General features: G+C 37.0%; 1 protein-coding gene across 1 annotated transcript; it reads left to right on the top strand.

Moving 5' to 3' along the window:
- Positions 1-5,574: 5,574 nt before the first annotated feature.
- LOC130218519 (uncharacterized) lies at positions 5,575-23,336 on the top strand. Its single transcript, XM_056450723.1, has 7 exons — positions 5,575-5,635; positions 7,169-7,223; positions 8,454-8,647; positions 12,702-12,856; positions 18,693-19,156; positions 21,264-21,472; positions 22,541-23,336. The coding sequence occupies exons 2-7, from the start codon at positions 7,208-7,210 to the stop codon at positions 22,721-22,723; spliced, it is 1,221 nt and encodes a 406-aa protein (XP_056306698.1). The 5' UTR covers positions 5,575-5,635; positions 7,169-7,207; the 3' UTR covers positions 22,724-23,336.
- The last annotated feature ends 335 nt before the right edge of the window (positions 23,337-23,671 follow it).

Here is a 23,671-nt window from a genome sequence, read left to right as displayed (position 1 = left end):
AGTAATCATTTCTTCATTACTAGAGCTGGAGCTGCTACTTGAACCCCGTGCTTGTTCGCCAGTAACTTTAACAACAAGCATGTTAACTCTCTCTCTTCTTCTTCTTCGGTGGGTGTCAGAAGCTTAAAGTTGTGTAGCGCCACCTAACGTCAAGGAGCGATATTGCATACTCTTCTGCTCGACGCCAGTGAAAATCGTTTGGGTTTGAATCCAGAAAAAAAAGTCTTGTAAAATGCTGACGATAAACGCAAACGAAAAGCGTCCGTCCCGGTGTGTACGAGCCTTTAAAAATCATTATCTGTGTGCTATTATGAGCTGAAACTTCACTACACACTCTAGAGCAGGGGTCACCAATCTCAGTCCTGGAGGGCCGGTGTCCCTCCAGGGTTTAGCTCCAACTTGCCTCAACACACCTGCCTGGGTGTTTCAAGTATACCTAGTAAGACCTTGATTAGCTTGTTCAGGTGTGTTTGATTAGGGTTGGAGCTAAACTCTGCAGGACACCGGCCCTCCAGGAACAAGTTTGGTGACCCCTGCTCTAGAGACATCAGAGACGCATGTTACATCTTGTAAAAAGAGCATAACAGGTCACCTTTAGGTCAAACCTGATTTGTGAATATGTTCACAATTGTATTTTATTTCAGTTTGTTTTTGTTCTGCCTCTGTTTTCTGGTATAATTATGTCATTTGTGGTTGTTTTGGTGAAGCTGATTCCAAGCATACACATAAATAACTTTATACCTTTAATAAATGATGCAGAGTTTTGGGCTTTGCTTCATTATGTGTGGGTTTGCTTCACTATATGCAAATTCTCCTCACTCCTGCCTGCGGCTACACATGGGCTTTTCAGCTGCATTCTTTTCATACAACAGAAATGAAGAAATTCCTGAAGTACACTAGAACTTAAAGGTGAAAACGTGTGACACTGTTACATTAGAAATAAGCTATACATTATGTATGATTTCTATATTACAATTTTAATAGGTTAACAGGTCAGTATTGTCATTTTTGGCTATGTTATTCCTCGATTATGTCACACGTGTGTCTGTGTACACATCTGCCAAAAGTTACAATAGTTCGGTCTTCCCTGATCAGTTTGGTATGGTGGCCGAGAGAGCTTAATGCTCTGCAATTTAAGAAAGCACATGCAATTACAAAAAACACCAGCAAATTAAGAAAAGATCCTCATTGATTTGAGAGCAAACATGTTGCAAATCCTCATAATAAGCAAATATATATATATTAAGAAAGCATGCTGCGAATTCTCACAATGCAAACAAATTAAGAATACGTGCTGCATTTTCTCACAACACATGCAAATAGCACTTATTGAGGAAATTACTAAGATAGATAAAAAGGTAGTTGGAATTTTTATAGATTTAAAGAAGGCATTTCATACAATAAATCAGTGTTTCCCAACCCTGTTCCTGAAGGCACACCAACAGTACACATTTTCAACCTCTCCCTAATCAAACACACCTGAATCAACTCATCATAACATCAGAAGAGACTCCAACACCTGAAGTTAATGGGTCAGAAAAGGGAGACATCCAAAATATGTACTGTTGGTGTGCCTCCAGGAACAGGGTTGGGAAACACTGCAATAAATCATAATATATTGGTAAATAAATTAGAAAGGTATGGTATTAGAGGAGTAACCTTGGACTGGATAAGCAGTTATTTAAAAAAACAGGCAACAGTTTGTGGAGATTGGCAACCATAAATCCTCATATCTAAATGAAATTTATAAACAACAAAAATGTAAACAACTCATTGTTTATAATTTACATTAATGATATGTGTAAGATATCAGAGTTGTTTAAGCTTATTTTATTTGCAGATGATACAAGTATCTTTTGTTCTGGGGATAATTTACCGAAACTTATGGAGTTGATTAAAACTGAAATTAATCAATTGAAATTGTGGTTCGATGTAAACAAATTGTCATTAAATATGAGTGAAACAAAGATTATGTTATTTGGGAAATTAAAAAGTAGTCATAATAAAGATTGACAAATTGATAATGAAGTTATAGAAAGAGTATTTGCAATTAAGTTTCTTGGTGTTGTATTGGATCATACAATTAGTTGGAAACCGCAAATAAATAATGTGATGACAAAATTTGTAAAAACTGTAGCAATAGTGTATAAAGCAAGATTTATCCTGGACAATAAATCAATGTATATATATATATAAAACACACTTATGCTGCCATATATGAGTTATTGTGTTGAAATTTGGGGGAGTACATATAAATCTAATTTACGATCCGTATGTACAATGCAGAAAAAAGTAATTAGATAGATAGAACATGTGGGGTATTTGGAGCATACAGATCCTTTATTTTTTAAATTGAAGATAGCTAAGTTCAGTGATTTGGTTAAATTTAAAACTGCACAATTTATGTTTAAAGCTAGGAATAAATTACTTCCGAAATGCATGCAAAAGTTTTTTGTCGAAAGACGAGGGGGAAATAATCTGAGAGAAGATCTCAATTTTAGGAGGTTGAAAACAAGCACAACTTTAAAAAGTTTGTGTACGTTTGTATGTGGTGTGAAATTATGGAACAGTCTAGATCAGACTCTCAATGTCAGGATAATAATCAATTTAAAAAGTTGTATAAATATATATTATTATATATATATATATACATTACAAAATGTAAAGGTACAAATGGAATCAAACATATAATGTCAAAGATGCTAAAAGGATAAAATATGTCTCATGTAAAAAGAAGAGATAAGTAAAAGAAGAAATAGGTTGAAGTAATAGACGAATGATGTATGTGGTAATGGGGTGGGAAAATAATAAGCTTGTGCTTCATCCCACTCCATTTTCGACCATGTTGAAATGTATTTTTTGTTAATGATATGTTGTGTATGATATTTCTGTTCAAAAATAAATAAATCAAATCTAAATAAAAAATAGCACAGAACACAATGGAAAGTTTCAAGGGGACCCTAAAAGGTGATGAACTCGGCTATTTAGGTTATGTTTATTGAGGCCAATAATATACAGAATACAAGGGAATGGTGTAATTGGGATATCAAAAAAAACCAAACAACTCACCTTTTAAACATCACCAACACTTGACTGAGAAATAGTCACGGCACAATAAACAAATTCCAGCTGCATCTGTTGCATTTTAGGGTCCCCTTGAAACATTTTCATTGAGTTCTGTGTTACACTCACCGGCCACTTTATTAGGTACACCGGACTAGTACCAGGTTGGACCCCTTTTTGCCTTTAGAACTGCCTTAATCCTTCATGGCAGAGATTCAACAAGCTACTGGAAATATTCCTCAGAGATTTTGCTCCATATTGACATGATAGCATCACGCAGTTGCTGCAGAAAGGTGCTCTATTGGATTGAGCTCTGGTGACTGTGGAGGCCATTTGAGTACAGTGAACTCATTGTCATGTTCAAGAAACCAGTCTGAGATGATTGAAGCTTTATGACATGGTGCGTTATCCTGCTGGAAGTAGCCATCAGAAGATGAAGACACTGTGCTCATAAAGGGATGGACATGGTCAGCAGCAATACTCAGGTAGGCTGTGGCGTTGACACCCTGCTCAATTGGTACTAATGGACCCAAAGTGTGCCAAGAGAATCTCCCCCACACCATTACACCACCACCACCAGCCTGAACCGCTGATACAAGGCAGGATGGATCCATGCTTTCATGTTGTTGATGCCAAATTCTGAGCCGAGCATCCGAATGTGGCAGCAGAAATGGAGACTCATCAGACCAGGCAACGTTTCTCCAATCTTCTATTGTCCAGTTTTGGTGAGCCTGTGTGAATTGTAGCCTCAGTTTCCTGTTCTTAGCTGACAGGAGCGGCACCCGGTGTGGTCTTCTGCTGCTGTAGCCCATCCGCCTTAAGGTTGGACGTGTTGTGTGTTCAGAGATGCTCTTCTGCAGACCTCGGTTGTAACGAGTGCTTATTTGAGTTACTGTTGCCTTTCTATCAGCTGGAACCAGTCTGGCCATTCTCCTCTGACCTCTGGCATCAACAAGGCATTTGCGCCCACAGAACTGCCGCTCACTGGATATTTCCTCTTTGTCGGACCATTCTCTGTAAACCCTAGAGATGGTTGTGTGTGAAAATCCCAGTAGATCAGCAGTTTCTGAAATACTCAGAGCAGCCCGTCTGGCATCAACAACCATGCCACGTTCAAAGTCACTTAAATCCCCTTTCTTCCCCATTCTGATGCTCGCTTTGAACTGCAGCAGATCGTTTTGACCATGTCTACATGCCTGAATGCATTGAGCTGCTGCCATGTGATTGGCTGATTAGAAAGTTGTGTTAACGAGCAGTTGGACAGGTGTACCGAATAAAGTGGTCGGTGAGTGTATTTACATGTGTTGTGAGAAAATGCAGGAGTTTTCTTAATTTACTAGTGTCTTTTGTAATTGCATGTATTTTCTTAAATTGCAGCGAGTTAAGCTCTGAATTGTGACATTAACAAATAACCCAATGCACTAAGCCAAAAAGAAAATGAATGATTGAATGTAGGATACTTTGGATATATTTTCTTTATGTATCTTGATAATTGGCGACGCAGTGGCACAGTAGGAAGTGCTGTCGCCTCACAGAAAGAAGGTCGCTGGTTCGAGCCTCGGCTGGGTCAGTTTGTATGTTCTTCCAGCGTTCGTGTGGGTTTCCTCCGGGTGCTCCGGTTTCCCCCACAGTTCAAAGACATGCAATACAGGTGAATTGAGTAGGCTAAATTGTCCGTAGTATATGAGTGTGAATGAGTGTGTGTGGATGTTTCCCAGAGATGGGTTGCGGCTTGACGGGCATCTGCTGTGTAAAAACGTGCTGGATAAGTTGGCGGTTCATTCCGCTGTGGCGACCTAGATTAATAAAGGGACTAAGATGAAAAGAAAAAGAATGAATCTTGATAATTTTTTTAATAAGCCACTGAAGTGTTCACCATAGCACACATGGATATTGGTGCACAAGTGATTTGTTTTTCAAACATTTGCTGAATAGCTTTTGATATGTATGGTCTTGGTGCAGGAGACTGTTACCCTAAAAACACATATACACCCCAGGAATGCTATAACAGAAAATTTGAGCAGTTTTTAACCTCAAAATTGCTTATCAATGCATGCCTAAAGGGCACCACAGAGTAGATGCAAAATGAAACTGAAGCGCAAATGGCGTGACATGCCATTCACATTCCTTTACCTTCCGCACGCAACTTAATTTTAAACTTTATGACCCTTTAAAGAAAGCGTGTGACACTGTTGCATAAGATATTAAGAACAGTAGGGTTGTCATTCATGGGGGCCCACACATTCCTTTACCTTCAGCTTGCGGCAACACACGCCTTTTTTGAGCTGAATTTTAAAAACAGCAACAAACAAAAGAACGAAAATGTATATATAATCAGCAAAACCGCTCCCTTCACTTATACAATCAAACAAGTTTTTCCTCTAAATACGCTGGAAATCACGTGGTTACAAATAATCAATGTGTTGAGATTTTTAGATGTGATTTACGTAAAGTTGCAGGTCTGGATTTTTTCTTAGTGCCACGTGTTTCCTCACAGGAATATATAAATATGTATGTCTGGTAGCTGTAGTCGCAGGTGGACAGTTGAAAAAGAAAACTGGAAACAGACTATGTGAGTAGATCAACTTTTGCATTGTAGAAGATGATTCAATAAACAGCTCATTTGTCTTAGAATAGAAAATGACATGCATAATAATAAAAGTGCAGTGCAATTCAAGATAACTAATAACTTATTACAACTTTATGGCTGTGATCTTATTACTTTATATTCTATTAAATACATTATTCCAAAAATCAGACATACAATTAATAATAATTATGAAACTAACCATTAGATTGCATAATGTTGGCATTATGGTAAGTTAAATAGGGTGTTTACATCTATATGTGTGGGTTTATACAGTATATATATATATATATATATATATATATATATATATATATATATATATGACGGGATCAAAAGATAATAGATTAAACATTTAGAAGCATACAATAGGATATAAAGATTAAAATGTATTAAGGACCCCCTGAATATGCATCTCTTTTTAGTTTAAAGTGTATATTGTGAAATGTGCTGCATATGTTTGTAATGAGGCAGGAAACACATGTAGACTGTGTTTAATATAGGTTTATGCATCATGTCATATCACTCAGCTCTTGCTGTCATTTCTCTGGAATGAAAGGATGCCAATAAACTTGATTAAATGTCTTCTGTTTATGCAAGTGTTGATATTAAGTCCTGCCTGTGTTTTCATATACATCAAAACTTCAAAATCTAACTCTAAATACATCTCTGTCAGACACTTTTGTTGAGTATAATTCTAATTTAGCGTATGTTTCACCCACAACACCATTCAGGAGCAAAATAGGTTACTCTGGTGGCTTAAATACATCCCACTCTCACGTTCTCCCTGTGCTCACGTGGGTTTCCCCTACGTTCCCCGGTTTCCTCCCACCGTCCAAAAACATGCAACTTAAGTCAATTGACTAATCCAAATCAGCATCATGCTCCTAGTAAGTAGTTATGTCTTAAAAGCAATCGCTGTCTGTTCATTAGCTACTACAGCAGGGGAGTTCTCCAGATCTACCTGAGCTCAAACTCCCCTCTCGCCTTGCAACAGGAGGGAGCCCCGGGCTCGAGGATCTGATGAGCTCAGGGCTCTCTCCCGGGACAGCATGACAAAGTAGCTGATAATTAATCATCAGCTCAGTGTGAACTCTTGAAATGAAGTATGATTATTTTGCACATGTGTGAAAGAGAGTGAGAGAAAGAGAGAGCAGATACTGGTGAGCTGCTGGGAGCGCTAGAGCAGAGCTCATTAATATTCATGACCATTCCAAATAGAGTCAAAGCCAAGCTTTTCAGTCTTTGTGTAATTCTGTGGTAGTAAATAAGCATATAAAACAATTTCAGGAGAATTTCTGAACTTACCCAAACCACAGACCTACTGTGTCGATATCAGAGAATCAATGCACTATATGGCAGCTTTAAAATAGAGTTATCAGATAACTTACTGAATATGCAAGATATAACTCATCAGTGAACACATTTTTTCAATTGTCTGTTGATTCTACTTCACATCACATCTCTTGACATAAATAAATAAATAAATAAATATATATATTTTTTTTTCCCTATTAGAGAGAGATCTTACAGTTGGAGGCATTACCAGTGTAAACTATGGCTAACAGCAAAGGTAAGAGACTTTTTTTATAAACTCAAATGTTTTCTTAACATTACAATTTCAACATGATTGCATGATAGCTACAAATGTTATGCACTAATATGAAATGAATATTACGATTAAAAAATGTTAGGTGCTGAAACAAAAACAACCCAGGGGTGTCGATAAACCGGCCTTTGATTTTTTGAGTTTTTCATTCATTCATTTTCATTCTTTTTATTTTCGGCTTGGTCCCTTTATTAATCTGGGGTCGCCACAGCAGAATGAACCGCCAACTTATCCAGCACATGTTTTACGCAGCTTCCAGCTGCAACCCATCTCTGGGAAACATCCATACACACTTAATTACACACATAGAATATGGCCAGAAACCCACGCAAACATGAGGAGAACATGCAAACTCCACACAGAAACTCCAACTGACCCAACCGAGGATCGAACCAGCGACCTTCTTGCTGTGAGGTGATCGTGCTATCCACTGCGCCACCGCGTCACCTATATTTTTCTTTTTTGACATGTTGATTTAAAATGATCAGGTTGAATGTACAATGTGCTTCTAGAAATACAATCAGAGGAAAGCTTTACAAATGTCGTGCCATGGGTTATAGTCCAATTGTCCTACAAAAGTGGATCTAAAAACATTCAATTATTCATTTTCCTTCAGCTAAGTCCCTTTATTCATCAGGCATCGCCACAGCGAAATGAACCGCCAACTATTCCAGCATATGTTTCACTCAGCGAATGCCCTTCCAGCCACAACCCAGTATTGGGAAACACCCATATACACTCATTCACACACACACTCATACACTACAGCCAATTTAGTTGATCAATTCCCCTATAGCGCATGTGTTTGGACTGTGGGGGAAACCGGAGCAACCGGAGAAAACCCACGCCAACACAGGGAGAACATGCAAACTCCACACAGAAACACCAACTGACCCAGCCAGGACTTGAACCAGCAACCTTCTTGCTGTGAGCCGACATGCTAACCACCGAGCCACCGTGTCCCCTGCATGCGTAAATTCTCATGTAATAAACGTCATGTGTCATTAAATACATTTCCCTCATGTTTTGTGCAGTATTTAATGTTCCCAGTGCCTTTGCACATTCTGAAATTAGTTTTACTTTTTTTTTTTTCAACACACTGCTATTATTTTGAACAGAACTATAACACAGTAGCCTTTCAGATGTGATGTGTTACTTACTTATAACTGAGTCTCCACTAATATTTGCTTTCAGAGCTCGTCCTCAGTGATTCTGTGGGCTGTCCAGAGTTCATTCAGGATCTTCTTCCATCTGCGGAGCGAACGGCTCTTCTCTATCATCTGTCGTATCTGTGTTTGGGTGGATTTCCTAGATTGGAGAGTCTGATCAGAGAAAGAGCTCTGGAGACTCAGACATTGTTTGCATCGTCTGGGGCCGTTCTGCTGAAGGTACACAGCTCATCACTACATCAAAATCAACAATCAGAAGAGTCCAGTCCTGATTTAAAAGCTTTGTTTTACACTGTATCATATAAAGTCGAAGTCAAAATTATTGGCCCTCTTGTAAAGTATATTCATTCATTTTCTTTTCGGCTCAGTCCCTTTATTAATCTGGGGTCGCCACAGCGGAATGAACCGCCAACTTATCCAGCATGTTTTCATGCAGCGGATGCCCTTCCAGCCACTCTGGGAAAACATCTATGGGAAACAACCATACACACTCATTCACACTCATACACTACGGACAATTTAGCCTACCCAATTCACCTGTACCGCATGTCTTTGGACTGTGGGGGAAACCGGAGTACCCGGAGGAAACCCACGCGAACGCAGGGAGAACATGCAAACTCCATACAGAAACGCCAACTGACCCAGCTGAGGCTCGAACCAGCGGCCTTCTTGCTGTGAGCCGTCAGCACTACCTACTGCACCACTGCGTCGCCCTGTAAAGTTTTAATTATTTTTTTAATATTTCCCAAGTGCTGTTCAACGGAGAGATTTTCTCAATGCATTTTTAAACATAATAGTTTTAATAAATAGTTTCTAATAGCACAATTCCTTGTTGTTGCCATGATAAATAATATTTTCTAAATATTTTTCAAGATACTACACAGCAAATTCACTAGTGTTAAATTTCGAGTGTTGATGTAATTCAAGTGTTCAAATTCTAGAATTAGATAAAAATAAAGTAACCCTCTGAGTGTTGGAAGCTGATTTGCCTCCTTGTCGTACAGAGTTACATAAATTGTTTAAGTCCAGTAAAATAATTTCAAGAACATAACCAAGTCCCTTGAAGTGAAACACCAGATCGCACACCATCAGCAGTCACTCTTTACAAAAGGGTTTGAATCTGGGCCTGTCAAGTCAAAGAAACTGACTGATGTTGACGATGGTAATTTGATTGCAGAACATTTTCAGATTGATACGTTCATTCATTCATTTTCTTTTCGACTTAAACCCTTTATTAATCCGGGGTTGCCACAGCGGAATGAACCGCCAATTTATCCAGCATGTTTTTACGCAGCAGATGCCCTTCCAGCCACAACTCATCTCTGGGAAACATCCACACACACTCATTCACTTCGGACAATTTAGCCTACCCAATTCACCTGTACCGCATGTTGTTTCAACAGAATTGTTTGTATATTTCTGAGGAATGAAGTTTATTTTTTGGTAACAGAAATGGAGACTGCATTTGTGGAACATTTCCATGCATTTGAAGTTTCTGAAAACATGCCTAACGTTTCAGTTGTTACGCCTCATGACTTGAGATTATTTAAGCACTTTGCTATCCAAATGGCTTTTGGTGCAGACTCGTTGTTTTATGCTGTACCAGACTGCTGCGTTGTGTAGATTGTAAGACAATGTTTAATGTTTTGTTTCAGGAGATTTTTTGTACAAGGTCATTGTACAAGTGCCATGTAAAACCCTGTTTAGTGAAGTTTATTTATAAGCTAATGTGAAGAGGATCACGTGCTTATGATTGCTTGCAGCCGGTACCACATTATTCAAATTTATGATTCACCAATCAGACAATTCCTAAGCCACTATAAACACTCTCAGTTCCATATAACAGCTTCGTTTTGAAGAATTCCCCCTCCCACCCCTACTCCTCCTCCTTTCCTAGATGGGCGGGACGGTGGTGGTCAGCACTGTTGCCTCACAGCAAGAACGTCACTGGTTCTAGTCTTTACCAGGCCAGCCGATGTTTCTGTGTGGAGTTTACACGTTCTCCCTGTGCTCACGTGGGTTCCCCCTGCGTTCCCTGGTTTCCTCCCACCGTCCAAAAACATGCAACTTAAGTCAATTGACTAATCCAAATCAGCACCATAGGCATGCTTCTAGTAAGTAGTTATCTCTTAAGAGCGATCACTATCTGTTCATTAGCTACTACAGCAGGGGAGTTCTCCAGATCCACCTGAGCTCAAACTCCCCTCTCGCCTTGCAACGGGAGGGAGCCCCGGGCTCGAGGATCTGATGAGCTCTCTCCTGGGACATCATTACAAACACGCTTTATAATCAGTCATTAGCTCAGTGTGAACTCCTGAAAGAAAAAGTAAAATGTATTCATTGCAGCACATAATTATTGTGTTAGCAGTGAATTGAAATAGTACACTGTAATTATAGAATTAACGGCAGGGGATAATGTAAGTACAAATGAAAAATATTTCAAATGAGCACTGGTGCAGTGTTGAAAATTTGACATAAGAGTGTTAACACATAACACCTGAGTGCAGGGCCGGAGTGGAACTTCTTTTCAGTCCTGGAGTTTCAAGCCTTACACTGGCCCACCCCAGTTCACGACTGACTATATTAAAATAAGGTCATTTCCAAATCCGTTTCTAATGACACTAACACGACTTTTTCAAGGAAACAGCTGCTTTAGAACTTCAAATGTTTTTCATAAATATGAGAACATTAAAGAATAGCTAAATCTCCAACACTATACTTTAAAACATCACAATGTCCTTTCCTGCAATATCTGAATATATATTCTGTGCAAAACTCTTTATAGAGATCCAGTCCTTTGTAACGGTGGTCACACAAATAAATAAAAATAAAATTTGTACACCTATATAAGTAACCCAACAGTATTATATGTCTTAACACTAAAAATGAAATAATATATATGCATACTTCTCAGGTGAAGTTCGAAAACAGGTCGGCGGCATCGTAACGTAACGTGCTGACCACTGAACTTTACTTTCTGTTGATGGCTTAATTTTTTCTCCCCTTTTAGATTTCTGATCGAGTTATGTCAGATTTGTTATTGTTGTGAATCATCAGATTTTCATTAAGCAGGTGCAATATTCATTAATATTAATTATTCAAATTCTTATTTTCACTAAGGTGCCGCTGTTTGGGGTCGAATGATAGTCATCATTGACCTGCAGGCTGCATTTTGCTCACAGGGCTGCAAGAAAAGAAATAAATAGAGCAGGGCTGCAGTAAAATAATGAATAAAAAGAGTGAGGCTATGGTCAAATAAATCAATAGATGAAAAAGTGCGACTGCTTAGAGTGCTAGCAGCTAGGGACACCGGCCCTCGCGGCCAAAAAATGGACCTGCTCACTGGGAGTTCTCCCGGTCCTCCCGATTAGCAAATCCGGGCCTGCCTGAGTGGTGTTCATATGATCCTTTGTGGTGTTAATATTTTACACTATAAGAGTTTGCTAATTAACACTCTCTGAGTGTTGATAATGTTAACTCTTTCAAAAGTGTTATTTCAACACTTTTTTAGTGGGTCCCATATAAACTATGATGAAGTGTTAATTTTAACACTAAGGTAGGCAGATTATCTCAAATATGCAGCGTAGTATTCAGCTTAAAATGACATATAAATGTTTAACTACACTAAAAAAAATTGACTCAACTTTAGGGCAACCATCTTACGCATATTTTTGATTTTACTCAACTTCAACCCAAGCACTGCACTTCAGTCGATTTAAGTTGAGTAAACTCAAGAATGTGCTGAAGCTGGTTGCCTTAAAGTTTTAAGCTGTCAACTTTTTTTTTAACAGTGTAGGTTAATTAGGGTAAAGTTAGGGTAATTAGGCAAGTCATTGTATAACAGTGGTTTATTCTGGACACAAACCAAATCTAATATTGCTTAAAGGGGCTAATAATATTGACCCTATTATTATTAATTATTAAAATGGTTTAAAATGATTAAAAGCTGCTTTTATTCTAGCTGAAATAAAACAAATAAGACTTTCTCCAAATGAAAAAATATTATAGGAAACACTGTGAAAATTCCTCTGCTATGTTAAACATTGTTTGGGAATTATTTAAAAATTCATAGGAGGGCGAATGATTTTGATTTAAACCTTCAGCATAAACATTCGGCATAAACTGCAGACTATCAGATTTCTGTGTGGGTTAGCAACTGCTGGATCTACTATTATAATACTGTTGTGGTATTTTCAATGTTTTTACAGTAATGTCGTAGGTGTGATTTGGCATTTTGTACAATATTAAATGCATGACTGCTGTTTTCCTGCAGTGTGTCAGCACCAGTAATAACCTGGTCAAGTCTCTGTTCCCGATGTTGATGCATGCTGTTGAGAATAATGAACCCAGTGTGGCTGTGAAACACCTGGAGAAAGCCAGAAGCTGGATTCACGACATCATTAAAGACGTTGAAGACATGGTGTACAGGTATCTGTATTATTTAAGCCAAAATTACAATTAGGAGTAATGAGAATTTTTGTGTTGCCATTCTTCAATGGAATCTGCACCATTGTTTTTGAGTTATACAGAAGATACTGTGACTATATAGAGACATTATGAAGATTTAAGCCACACCCACAAAAACAAAATCCAATCAGCTCCACTGATTTTCTACAGTGTTCTTATACCTTTTCCAATGTTAAATTTAGAGATCTTCTGAAAGTACAATCGAGTTTTTTAGATTTTAATATCAGTATGTTTGTTTTTAGGATATCTATAATGTAGTGTGCTCTAAAATATTCACATTTAGAAGAAATAAACCTGATATAAACATCCAAAGTTTGCAGTTTGTCACTAAATGGATCAATGAATTTATTTTGCTTTGACGTCACCTCATATTTCAGTTTCTCTTAAAATCTTCTGACCAATCAAATGCTCTGTAGTATCTGACGTGCCCCGCCCCCTTCTCATTGGCTTTTCATTTAATGTGCTTGATCTCAACCACTCTCACTGGCAGAGATGTGATAAAAATAACATGCTATTGTTTTTTTGTTTTTTTAAAGGGGAGGAGCTACTCTATGTCCCGACACCTCTTAATGTTTCAGTTCAGATTATGTCAAACATTTAATAAAAAAGTGCACATTTCAGAGTACTTCCCAGGACCATTACACCCTCTTCGATTGTTATCACTCGATTGAATGGGCATTATCAGTGGTTATCAGCAGATAGATAAGGGCCAGTAGCGGCCTTCTGCGCCTACCGGTAGGCTCAGAAGGCTGTTTTCATCCATCCGCATGGTTAATTAGCTATACTAATAGAGAAGACTCCAGATCCAGATGTGATTCTGCATTAATGTGAGGGTTGGGTTAGGGTTGGAGTAGGGGTAGACGTTAATAAATATAATCATTTGGAAAATTCATAAATAATATAAATAATTCTCATTAACTTCCAGCCATATGTATGATAACAGCCTTCTTTGGATACCGATAAGCACAGGAGGTCCCTACTGGCCCATTACTATCAGTTGATAACCACTGATAACACCCATTCAATCGTGTGAAAACATTCGAATCGGCTGAACTTTAAGCACTTTTCAAGCACTTTCTTTTGATTTACTTTGGTTAAGTTATTAGTGCATGTGTTGTCTAACAGTAACCATAGAGTAGCATCTAATAATTCATGCATTCACGTTTTTTTTAGAGTGGGTCGACAGCTTATAAAAAAAATACTGTTCCGATTTTTTTTTTTATCTTGTTTACTGTTCAACTCAGATTTTAGACATTGCAGATAGCAGATTTTAGACATTGTTCTGTTTTTGTTATTCATCAGAAACGTGAAGCAATCAGCTTCCCACAGTAATATGAACTTTATCAACCAGTTTGAGTTTTTTAGTTCTGTTAACTACAAAAGAAGATTTACTAAAGTAAACATTTAACATTCTTCAGTATATCTGCTTTTGTGTTCAACAGAACAAATATTTTTTTTTAAAGTTTGAAACTAAAAAAGGTAAAAGTAAATGATGACAGAATTGTCATTTTTGGGCAAACTATCTGTTTAAGTGCTTACTTTAACATTTAGACAAAGACATACCTACACTGAAGGGACAGAAAAGTCCTTAGGCGTTGGAGTGTCTTAAGACCATGTCTGTCAGTGTTTTAATGTCATGCCTGTCAGTGTTGTCACGAATGTCATGTTAATCTGCTGATCATCATCTGACAGACGTAGCTTTCAAACACTCAATTCACACTGCGTTCCATTCAGAAGGGCTCATCCCTGTGCCCTCATTCCTTCTATTCTCAATAGTGACAGTTTTGAATGCACTTCTGCATCATCTTAACGAGACGATCAAGCTGGTGTTCCTGCCTTATATGTGTGTATGTTCATGTTTATGTACATGTGTGAACAAATGCATAGGCGCACAGACACACACACTTGTAAATGTATTTATTTATGGATGAATTGTGTATGCATGTGAGTAAAAAGAGTTAATTTATTTTATAATTATTTAACTTATAACCAGAGCCAGACAGAATCTGCGGACGTTTTTTGCTATTTCTGCTGAGAATTTTGGTAAAAATCTGAGGATTTCTGCTGAATTATTTTGGGAGTATCATAACTAAAACTTTAATATGTGAAATAAAAAATGATCTCTTTTAACTTTTATTTAATGTTTAAATTGTAAATCCAATTAGATCCACTTTATTTGGTAAACAAAGCAAGTCTCTCATATAATATCTCTACTAAAAGACTGAAAATATTACTGTACAAACTGCACTGTGCTTAAATCAGATGAACATTTTCATATTAGTCAATAATAATACTGTAATTAATTTAAAAATGAATAAATACAGATTTACACACATTTACTCAAGTAAATAAACAGAATTAATGATGGGCTAAAAATCTGCAGAATTCTGCGCACTCAGACTCCGTGTGGGCCTACTTATAACTGTGTTTTTATGTATAATCTTATTTATAAATATTACAGCAGTTGCTATAGATCAGTGTTTCCCAACCCTGTTCCTGAAGGCACACCAACAGTCCACATTTTCAACCTCTCCCTAATCAAACACACCTGAATCATCTTATCATAAAATCAGAAGAGACTCCAAAACCTGAAGTTAATGGGTCAGATAACGGAGACATCCAAAATATGTACTGTTGGTGTGCCTCCAGGAACAGGGTTGGGAAACACTGCTATAGATAAAACTATATAAGTCAAACTCTTAGCCTCCTGTTGTCTTTCCGTGAAACCAAAAAATATAATAATAATAATATATATATATATATATATATATATATATATATATATAGTTGAAGTCAGAATTATTAGCCCCTCTGTTTATTTCTTTCCCCAATTTCTGTTTAATGGAGAGAAGATTTTTAGGCATTTTAAAAGATTTTCACATTCCTAAACATAATAGTTTTAATAACTCATCTCTAATAACTAAATTAAATAATAAAATAAACTTCAACTGTATATATATATATATATATATATATATATATATATATATATATATATTTAAATATGGCCATGAAAGTATAACTAATCTATTTAAACATATAAGTACATATTTATAATAAGGGATGCTCCAATACCATTTTTTTAGAACTGATCCGATCTCAATACCAAAAGTCTGAGTATCGATCGATTCTGATCCGATCCCGATACTGTGCTTTTTTTTTTTTCCCCACAAGTAGGGATGCTCAAAATAACCGATTAACCGTTAACGGAAAGGATGCGTTTTTAACCAATTAATGGTATCAGTTAAACAATTAAAAAATATTGTTTTATATGTTTTTAAAGTTTATCTGCATAAGGGGCCGATCACAGCCAACGCTCTTTTTGCTTTGAGACTGAGTGGTGCATCTTTTGAATGGTTTACTAATGTTTTGCCGTTGCGTGCTATGTGCGCTCGAGTGGAAAAAGCATGTTATCTCAGTCGCTCTTTTTCATTCTCAATCAAATGAAAGCAAAGGCAGGGTATCCTTCGACGTGACAGCAGTGTTTGTGTTGTCAAGACGACTATGGCGAACTTTTAATGATGGAGGAGAGACTTGTGGTCGCGGTTTCAAGTCATTCAAAACTGTAACACTTTACAAATCTTGATTATCATAATGCTATTAAACATTACAATTATAACAACATTGACAGAAACACTCACGCACAATACGGATCAGCTGATTATGCGCTCCTTTTTTTCTTGTCATCAATAAAGGCAGAGCGGTGCACCTCGCGTTTTTGGAATGGAAAAGCACCTGCAGAATCAGTAACGTGCAACCACATGTGCCTATGTATTTTGTCAAAGAAGCAAAATGATAGAAAGATATTTCTGGTCACAGTTTGACAGACGAGTTGCGCTGATGCTGATGGCCTCTGTGCTGCCTGGAGCCACGTCATAAACTCAATAAATAGATTGTTGATGTTTTAGTGTTCAACCAACAAACCAACCTTTTTCCATTTGGAAAATTTGAGTTATTAATAGTTCTTATATAATATAATTTTGAAATAGCCTACATAGCCTAATCTACCAATCAATCTAATCCAAAGTTTTTCTTGAAATTTTCATAATAATATCTTCGCACCAAACTGAAGCTTTCATTTTACAGCTTATAAAACATGTATGCAAATTAATGCAATATCATATGTAAACAACAGAATTGTTATATGCTATGTAGTGGCCAATACTTTACAAAAAGTCAACATAGAGCCTTAAGATTCATTGTCATTGTCTATCATTACACGCAGCCCGCGCACACATGAACCGCGAGTGAGACAGAAGAAATAGGTCATAATCATAATTAGACATAATCTTTAAACTATGACTTCTATTAAAACTGTTAAAAGAGGTTTTGTCATTTAATACTAACAGCGGAGCAGTAATTAAATGCATATTTGTATTTGTAAATGCATAATAGCGATTTATTTGTAGTAGCCTGATATTTTTATTTGTAAAGAAGAAAAAAACATGATAGGACAACCAGCCTGTTCCGGTTCTTAAAAAGGATCCAGTCAGTGTTTTCGTTTTGTAATCTAAATTTGTCATTTAGTGAAAAAGATCTAGAGGGGGGGGAGGTACGTCCCTCGCACTTTTAGAGACAGACCATTTAGAAACAGGTGATTAAAAATGTAAACCTTTGGATTTCATACAGCTGACCCCCCCCATTTTAAAATGGCCCCTACACCACTGCGCTGTTCCATGCTAAAATAAAACAGTATTTTAAAATGCAATATTTAATGTGTCACACAAAATAAGCACGTCAAATTTTGTTTAATTAAATAATATTTTAATACTAATCTGTTAACGGTTTACGGTTAATATTTGGTTAACGAGCGGCGGTTGTCCGTTGTCAAAATTAGCCGAAATGAGCAGTTTCTATAGCTCTGGTGCTAAACACAAATAATATATCTTCTTTAGTAAAAAATAACAGACCTATAGGTATACATGACAGACGGCACAATCTAACTATAACATACTTGCTGTTTGAGCATTCGTTGTGATAGTGTCCTTTCCCTTTTAATATTAAGATTTTCTTTGACATCTGCATAGGCTACTATTGACATTGTTGGTAAAATAATCAGCCTTTTATTAAATGTATAAATTTTATTAAATTAAAGCCTGATATTTTCCTGCAGGTTTGATGTAGACTAAACTAAATCGTCTGATGCCAGTTTTACTTAATAATCCCCCTCCAAATCTCGCCGTGAGTGAGACGGAGAGAGTTCAAAACAAGGTCCGCTTATATGCTTCAGCACCAAAACACAATCTGCCCTGTTAAATGCAATATTAATATATAAAATGACAGTGAAATATTCACAGTTTCAGAGTAGCCTATATTAGGCTAAATCATTTTCTGTTAATGACAATCCATATTGCGCCCATCAGTTTCACTTGTGTTAATTTAATCAACTACTTTGACCACAATGGGCCAGGCTTTAAACTATTCGCAGCACTTAAAGTATTCCCCTTGGAACAAACTCAGCCTTAAGGATGGGAGAACAAACTCATTGTGAGATAATCTTACAGAGTGGCGCACGTCACCTCTGCGCATGCAACCGGCACGTGAATGTCAATTTCCTAGCTCTGTTAAACATCAAAACAAATAATTAAAAAATAAATAAATAAATTTCACAGGAGGTTGAATAACTATGACTTTAAGTGCTTTAAGTGTATGTACTGTAAACAACCGTTTTTTTTACCACCTTACACTGCCTTGGTGCTTTAAGAGCTGTATTGTTTACATTATTTGCAATGACATTAAATTAATTCAGTTTAATTCAACCGTCTGTTAACTAATCAGTCATTTTTCTGATATTCAGGTATGAACACCATAACCTCAGCGTGGCGTCGTGCACCAGTGACGTGTTTCAGGAGCAGAGTGACAACGAAAACCAGCTCGTTGAACATTCCGACCATATCAAGAATCTAAACAAGGCCATTCAGAAGCTGGACGAGGAGATGAAAAAAACAGTCCAAGATGTGGCGAACTTGGAGAAAAAAATTGAGGAGAAAAACGCTGAGCTTGAGAGACATCTTGAACACACGTCAAAAAAAAGTAATGGCATGAGTATCATGGCTGCGTTGGTGCCGTTTTTTGGCCTCTTGATTAAGTTCATCGTGGATGCGGCGACGGTTCCTGGTGAAGCTGCTAAAACTCAATCTCTCAAAGCCGATCTGTCCCGACTCACCAATGAAAAGAGGGATCTGCAAAATAAAGAGTGGGACATCCATGTTAAACAGACTGAGCTGGAGCTGGAGCTCGCCAGCGCTAAAATACACCTGGGTGAGAGATTTTACTATTGCAGGTTTTTGTTTTGAATTGTGCATTACTGAAGACACATTTACAAAACTGTGTTGATTACCAACATGAGTCTAAACAGTTCAGCTCACCTCCAAAACTCCCTCAGAGCAGCACAACAGCTCAAAATAAGAGTTTCAGCAAACCACTGACAACATTTCTCATTCAGAAAACATACATTTCATTCATAACCAGGTCCAGACAGCATCTGCGCATGTTATTTGTTATTTCTGCACAGAATTTTGCACAAAATCTGCAGATTTTTGAGGAATGACTTTGAGAGTATTAGTAACTAAAAACTTACCATAAAAATAAATAATAATAACTTTTTCAACTTTATTTAAGATTTTCAATGCAAATCCAATCAGAACTACTTGTATGCCCTTACAAAATATAACTGCAGTAAACTGAAGTAAAACTGCAGTACAACAGCAGTTTATAGAAGTGTAACTGCAGTAAAGTACAATTGCAAAATTGCAATACAACGGAGTATAAACACAGTTCAAATACTGTACAATAAAGTTCAACAGCCGTTGCAGTAAACTAGAGTAAAAACAAGTCAACTCCGTCTTTACTGCACTTGTGCTGCTGTAGTCTAATATGCCAATGCTGTGGTAAGAACTGTACTGCACTTGTGCTCCAAGGGGTTTGTTCTTCAACATCTTCCAAGAATATTTTGTACTTTTCAGGGATGTTTTATAAATTCAAGTAATTTTTAATTAGAATTTTAAGAGTTTATTTGCAAAAATGAATAGTGGAAAATAACTGCAGTGAACTGAGCAGTACAACAGCAACTATAATGTTCAACAGCAGTAAAATCTGCAGTACAACTGAAGTAACAGTAAATAAACTGAGAGGGCCTTTATAAAAAATGACTGCAAAAAGGAATCAAAATAAAAAGGAATACTGCAGTTTTAGTTAACTTCTGTAAAGTGCAGTTTTTTTGGACATGAAAAAATTAAGTATATTGCAGTTCTGCATTATTGTAGTTGTAGTACTTCAGCACCATTGCGCTAGTTGTACTGCATTAAAGCAGTTGTATCACTTCAGTATTGCAGTAGTTGTACTGCAGTTGTGCTGTAGTAGTACTTCAGTTGTATTGCTGTAGATGTACTGCAGTTGGTTGCATTGTAGTACCTCAGTTGTATTGAAGTAGTATTGCAATATACTGAAATAACACAGTTTGCTCATGTCCAAAAAATTGCACTTTACAGAAGTTAACTAAAACTGCAGTATTCCTTTAAAAAAACTGCAGTAATTTTTTTGTAATGGTGGTAAACAAAGCAACTCTCTCAATATATCAATATAATATATCTACAAAAACAGAAAATATTACCATGCAAACTGCATTGCATATAAAAAATGAAATAAATACAGGAATGAATACGGGTTAGTAAGAAAAGAATTAAATTAATGCATTTCTACAATTAGAAGTTTGTTATATTCACACACTGCTGCCACACAACTGTTTAAATCCTTTATAAAATCCATGTCATTGCATATTAGGTCTGCTTTAGTGAGTTATGAGTTAATGGGTGTGTTTAAATGAACTTCTGTATGCATTTATTTATTTATTTTAAAAACTGCATATGTAATTTTACATGTGTCACCTTTATGTCTTGAATGTGCAAAAGAATGTGTGATAAGAGTGAAAAAATGTGCAAGTATGGGTTACTGTAAAGAAACAGGTTAGTAGGGACAGAATAGCAATAAATAGTGATAAATAAACTGACAGCGGAAGTGCATGGCAGAAAAAGAGCATGCATTTTACCTAATTACAATACAATGATTTCAATACATGATCAAAATTGTGTTGTTGTGTTATCCAATACTTAGTAAATGTTTAAAATAACGAATCTGTGATTTGTATGAATGATAAAAGTGGTTATGAATGGTAAAAATGGTGATTCGTTTTGTGTGAAAGCAATGAAATAAGATGAACGGTTTGTCTCTTGTTTGTCTGATTGTGTGTGAACAGTTTTGAACAGTACAGCACAATCCATGACAGAGGTCGAAAAGAACTGTAGATTACATTGAAGAAAACATGTTTAACAAATCAGGTTATAGTGATCAATATTTGCTGTTTGTCCAGGTGTGATTCCCGACCCCGTGCATCTGAAGGACGTGCAGAAATGTCTTTCTCAAATCCAGCAGATTCTGGTCGACCTGAAAAAGTTCTGGGAGAAAGTGGCATCTCTGCTGGACTCGCTGCAAAACAAGACCTTTGTTGCTGAAGATTTGATTGATGAGCTCAGTGACATGAAAGACGACTTCCTGATGTCTATTGAAGTTGCTGAAGAGGTGATGTTTTTAACTCATTATGCTTTATTATTATTATTACTATTGTTATTATTACTCTGGATGGATGGATAGACAGATAGATAGGGAGGTGGATGGATGGGGTGGATGGATGGATGGATGGATGGATGGATGGACAAACAGATAGATAGATAGATAGATAGATAGATAGATAGATAGATAGATAGATAGATAGATAGATAGATAGATAGATAGATAGATAGATAGATAGATAGATAGATAGATAGATAGATAGATAGGCAAACGGATGGATGGATGGATGGACGGACGGACGAACAGGCACACAGATGGATGGATGGATAGATAGGTGGATAAGTAAATAGATGGACGGACGGACGAACAGAAAGACAGATAGATAGGTGGATGGATGGATGGATGGATGAATGGATAGATAGGTGGATAAGTAAATAGATGGACGGAAGGACGAACAGAAAGACAGATAGATAGGTGGATGGATGGATGGATGGATGAATGGATAGATAGGTGGATAAGTAAATAGATGGACGGAAGGACGAACAGAAAGACAGATAGATAGGTGGATGGATGGATGGATGGATGAATGGATAGATAGGTGGATAAGTAAATAGATGGACGGAAGGACGAACAGAAAGACAGATAGATAGGTAGATGGATGGATGGATAGATAGGTGGATAAGTAAATAGACAGACAGACAGACAGATAAGTGGATGGATGGATGGATGGATGGATGGATGGATGGATGGATGGATGGATGGATGGATAGACAGATAGATAGATAGATAGATAGATAGATAGATAGATAGATAGATAGATAGATAGACAGATAGACAGATAGACAGATAGATAGATAGATAGATAGATAGATAGATAGATAGATAGATAGATAGATAGACGAACAGACAGACAGACAGACAGACAGAACGACAGATAGATAAGTGGATGGATGGATGGATGGATACATAGACAGATGGACTGACAGACTGTCGGACGGACAGACGGATGGATGGATAGATGGATAGATGTATAGATGGACAGACAGACAGACAGTAATGTTTTGTCTCCTCTTTCAGTGTTGGGCAAGATTCGGCTCCAGCTGTCAGAAAGCTCAGGCCATCTTCAGCGTTCAGTTTGTAGATGAATATAAATTCCTGGACATCAGTCCGTCTTCACTGACTGCAGCACAACGGCAGCAACAGCACGACTTTATCCTGAACAAACTGAATCACATCAACACTCGAGCTTCACTCAAATAGAGGACACTCTGAGGCTTCTTCACTGTGTCAAATGCTCTTCCTATAGAGCAAACATGTACAGCTGAATTAAAAGCCCTCCTGCATATATTTCTGTTTAACAGAGAGAAGATTTCTTCAACACATAACATGATAGTATTAATAACTCATCTCTAAGAACTGATTTATTTTCTCTTTGCCATGATGACAGTAAATAATATTAGACTAGATATTCTTCAAGGCACTAGTGTTCAGCTTAAAGTGACATTTAAAGGCTTAACTATAGGGTAATTAGGGTAAAGTTAGGGTAATTAGGCAAGTCATTGTATAACAGTGGTTTGTTCTGGAGACAATCCAAAACTGATATTGGTTAAAGGGGCTATTTGTTAAACATAATTTAGGAAATATTTGAAAAAAAAAAATTTAATTGAGGGTGAATAATTTGTCCATCAACAGAATATTTATTTATGCTTGGTAATCTCTATATCTGCTCAAGTATGTTATTCCACCAAATATTCTGTTGTGAACTGATGTTATGAATATTATTAATGTCCTGTTTCTTAATTAAAATGGCTTTGGGTTTCATAATGGTGAACCATATTATATCTGATCATACAATAAAGGCACAAGTTATCCAGATTCTTGATTCATATTTCAGTGTGCATTTTTAGCCAGCAGTTTAGTTCTTTCTGTACCTCGAGACAATGACAAAAGTCCTATTTACATCTGGGGTCTGTCCTTCGTATGTGGATTACTCAGCTGGATTTAGTTATTGACGATTTGACATGATCCAGGATCGTTTCGTTCTTCAAAACTGATCTGAGACTTGTTGTCATAGCAACAGTTCTGGTAGCTCAAACCTGCTTGGGAGCAGCAGCTCATTTCATATAAACAGGATTAGATCGGGTCAGTTCAAGCAAAGATAATACTGAACGTAGGGTAGTGCCGATAGACAATACTATCGTGTATCGA

The sequence above is a fragment of the Danio aesculapii genome, chromosome 24, assembly GCF_903798145.1.
Source record: "Danio aesculapii chromosome 24, fDanAes4.1, whole genome shotgun sequence".
Lineage (NCBI taxonomy): Eukaryota > Metazoa > Chordata > Actinopteri > Cypriniformes > Danionidae > Danio > Danio aesculapii.
Note: the sequence above shows the minus strand (reverse complement) of the source record. Positions and strands in the feature narration are given on the sequence as shown.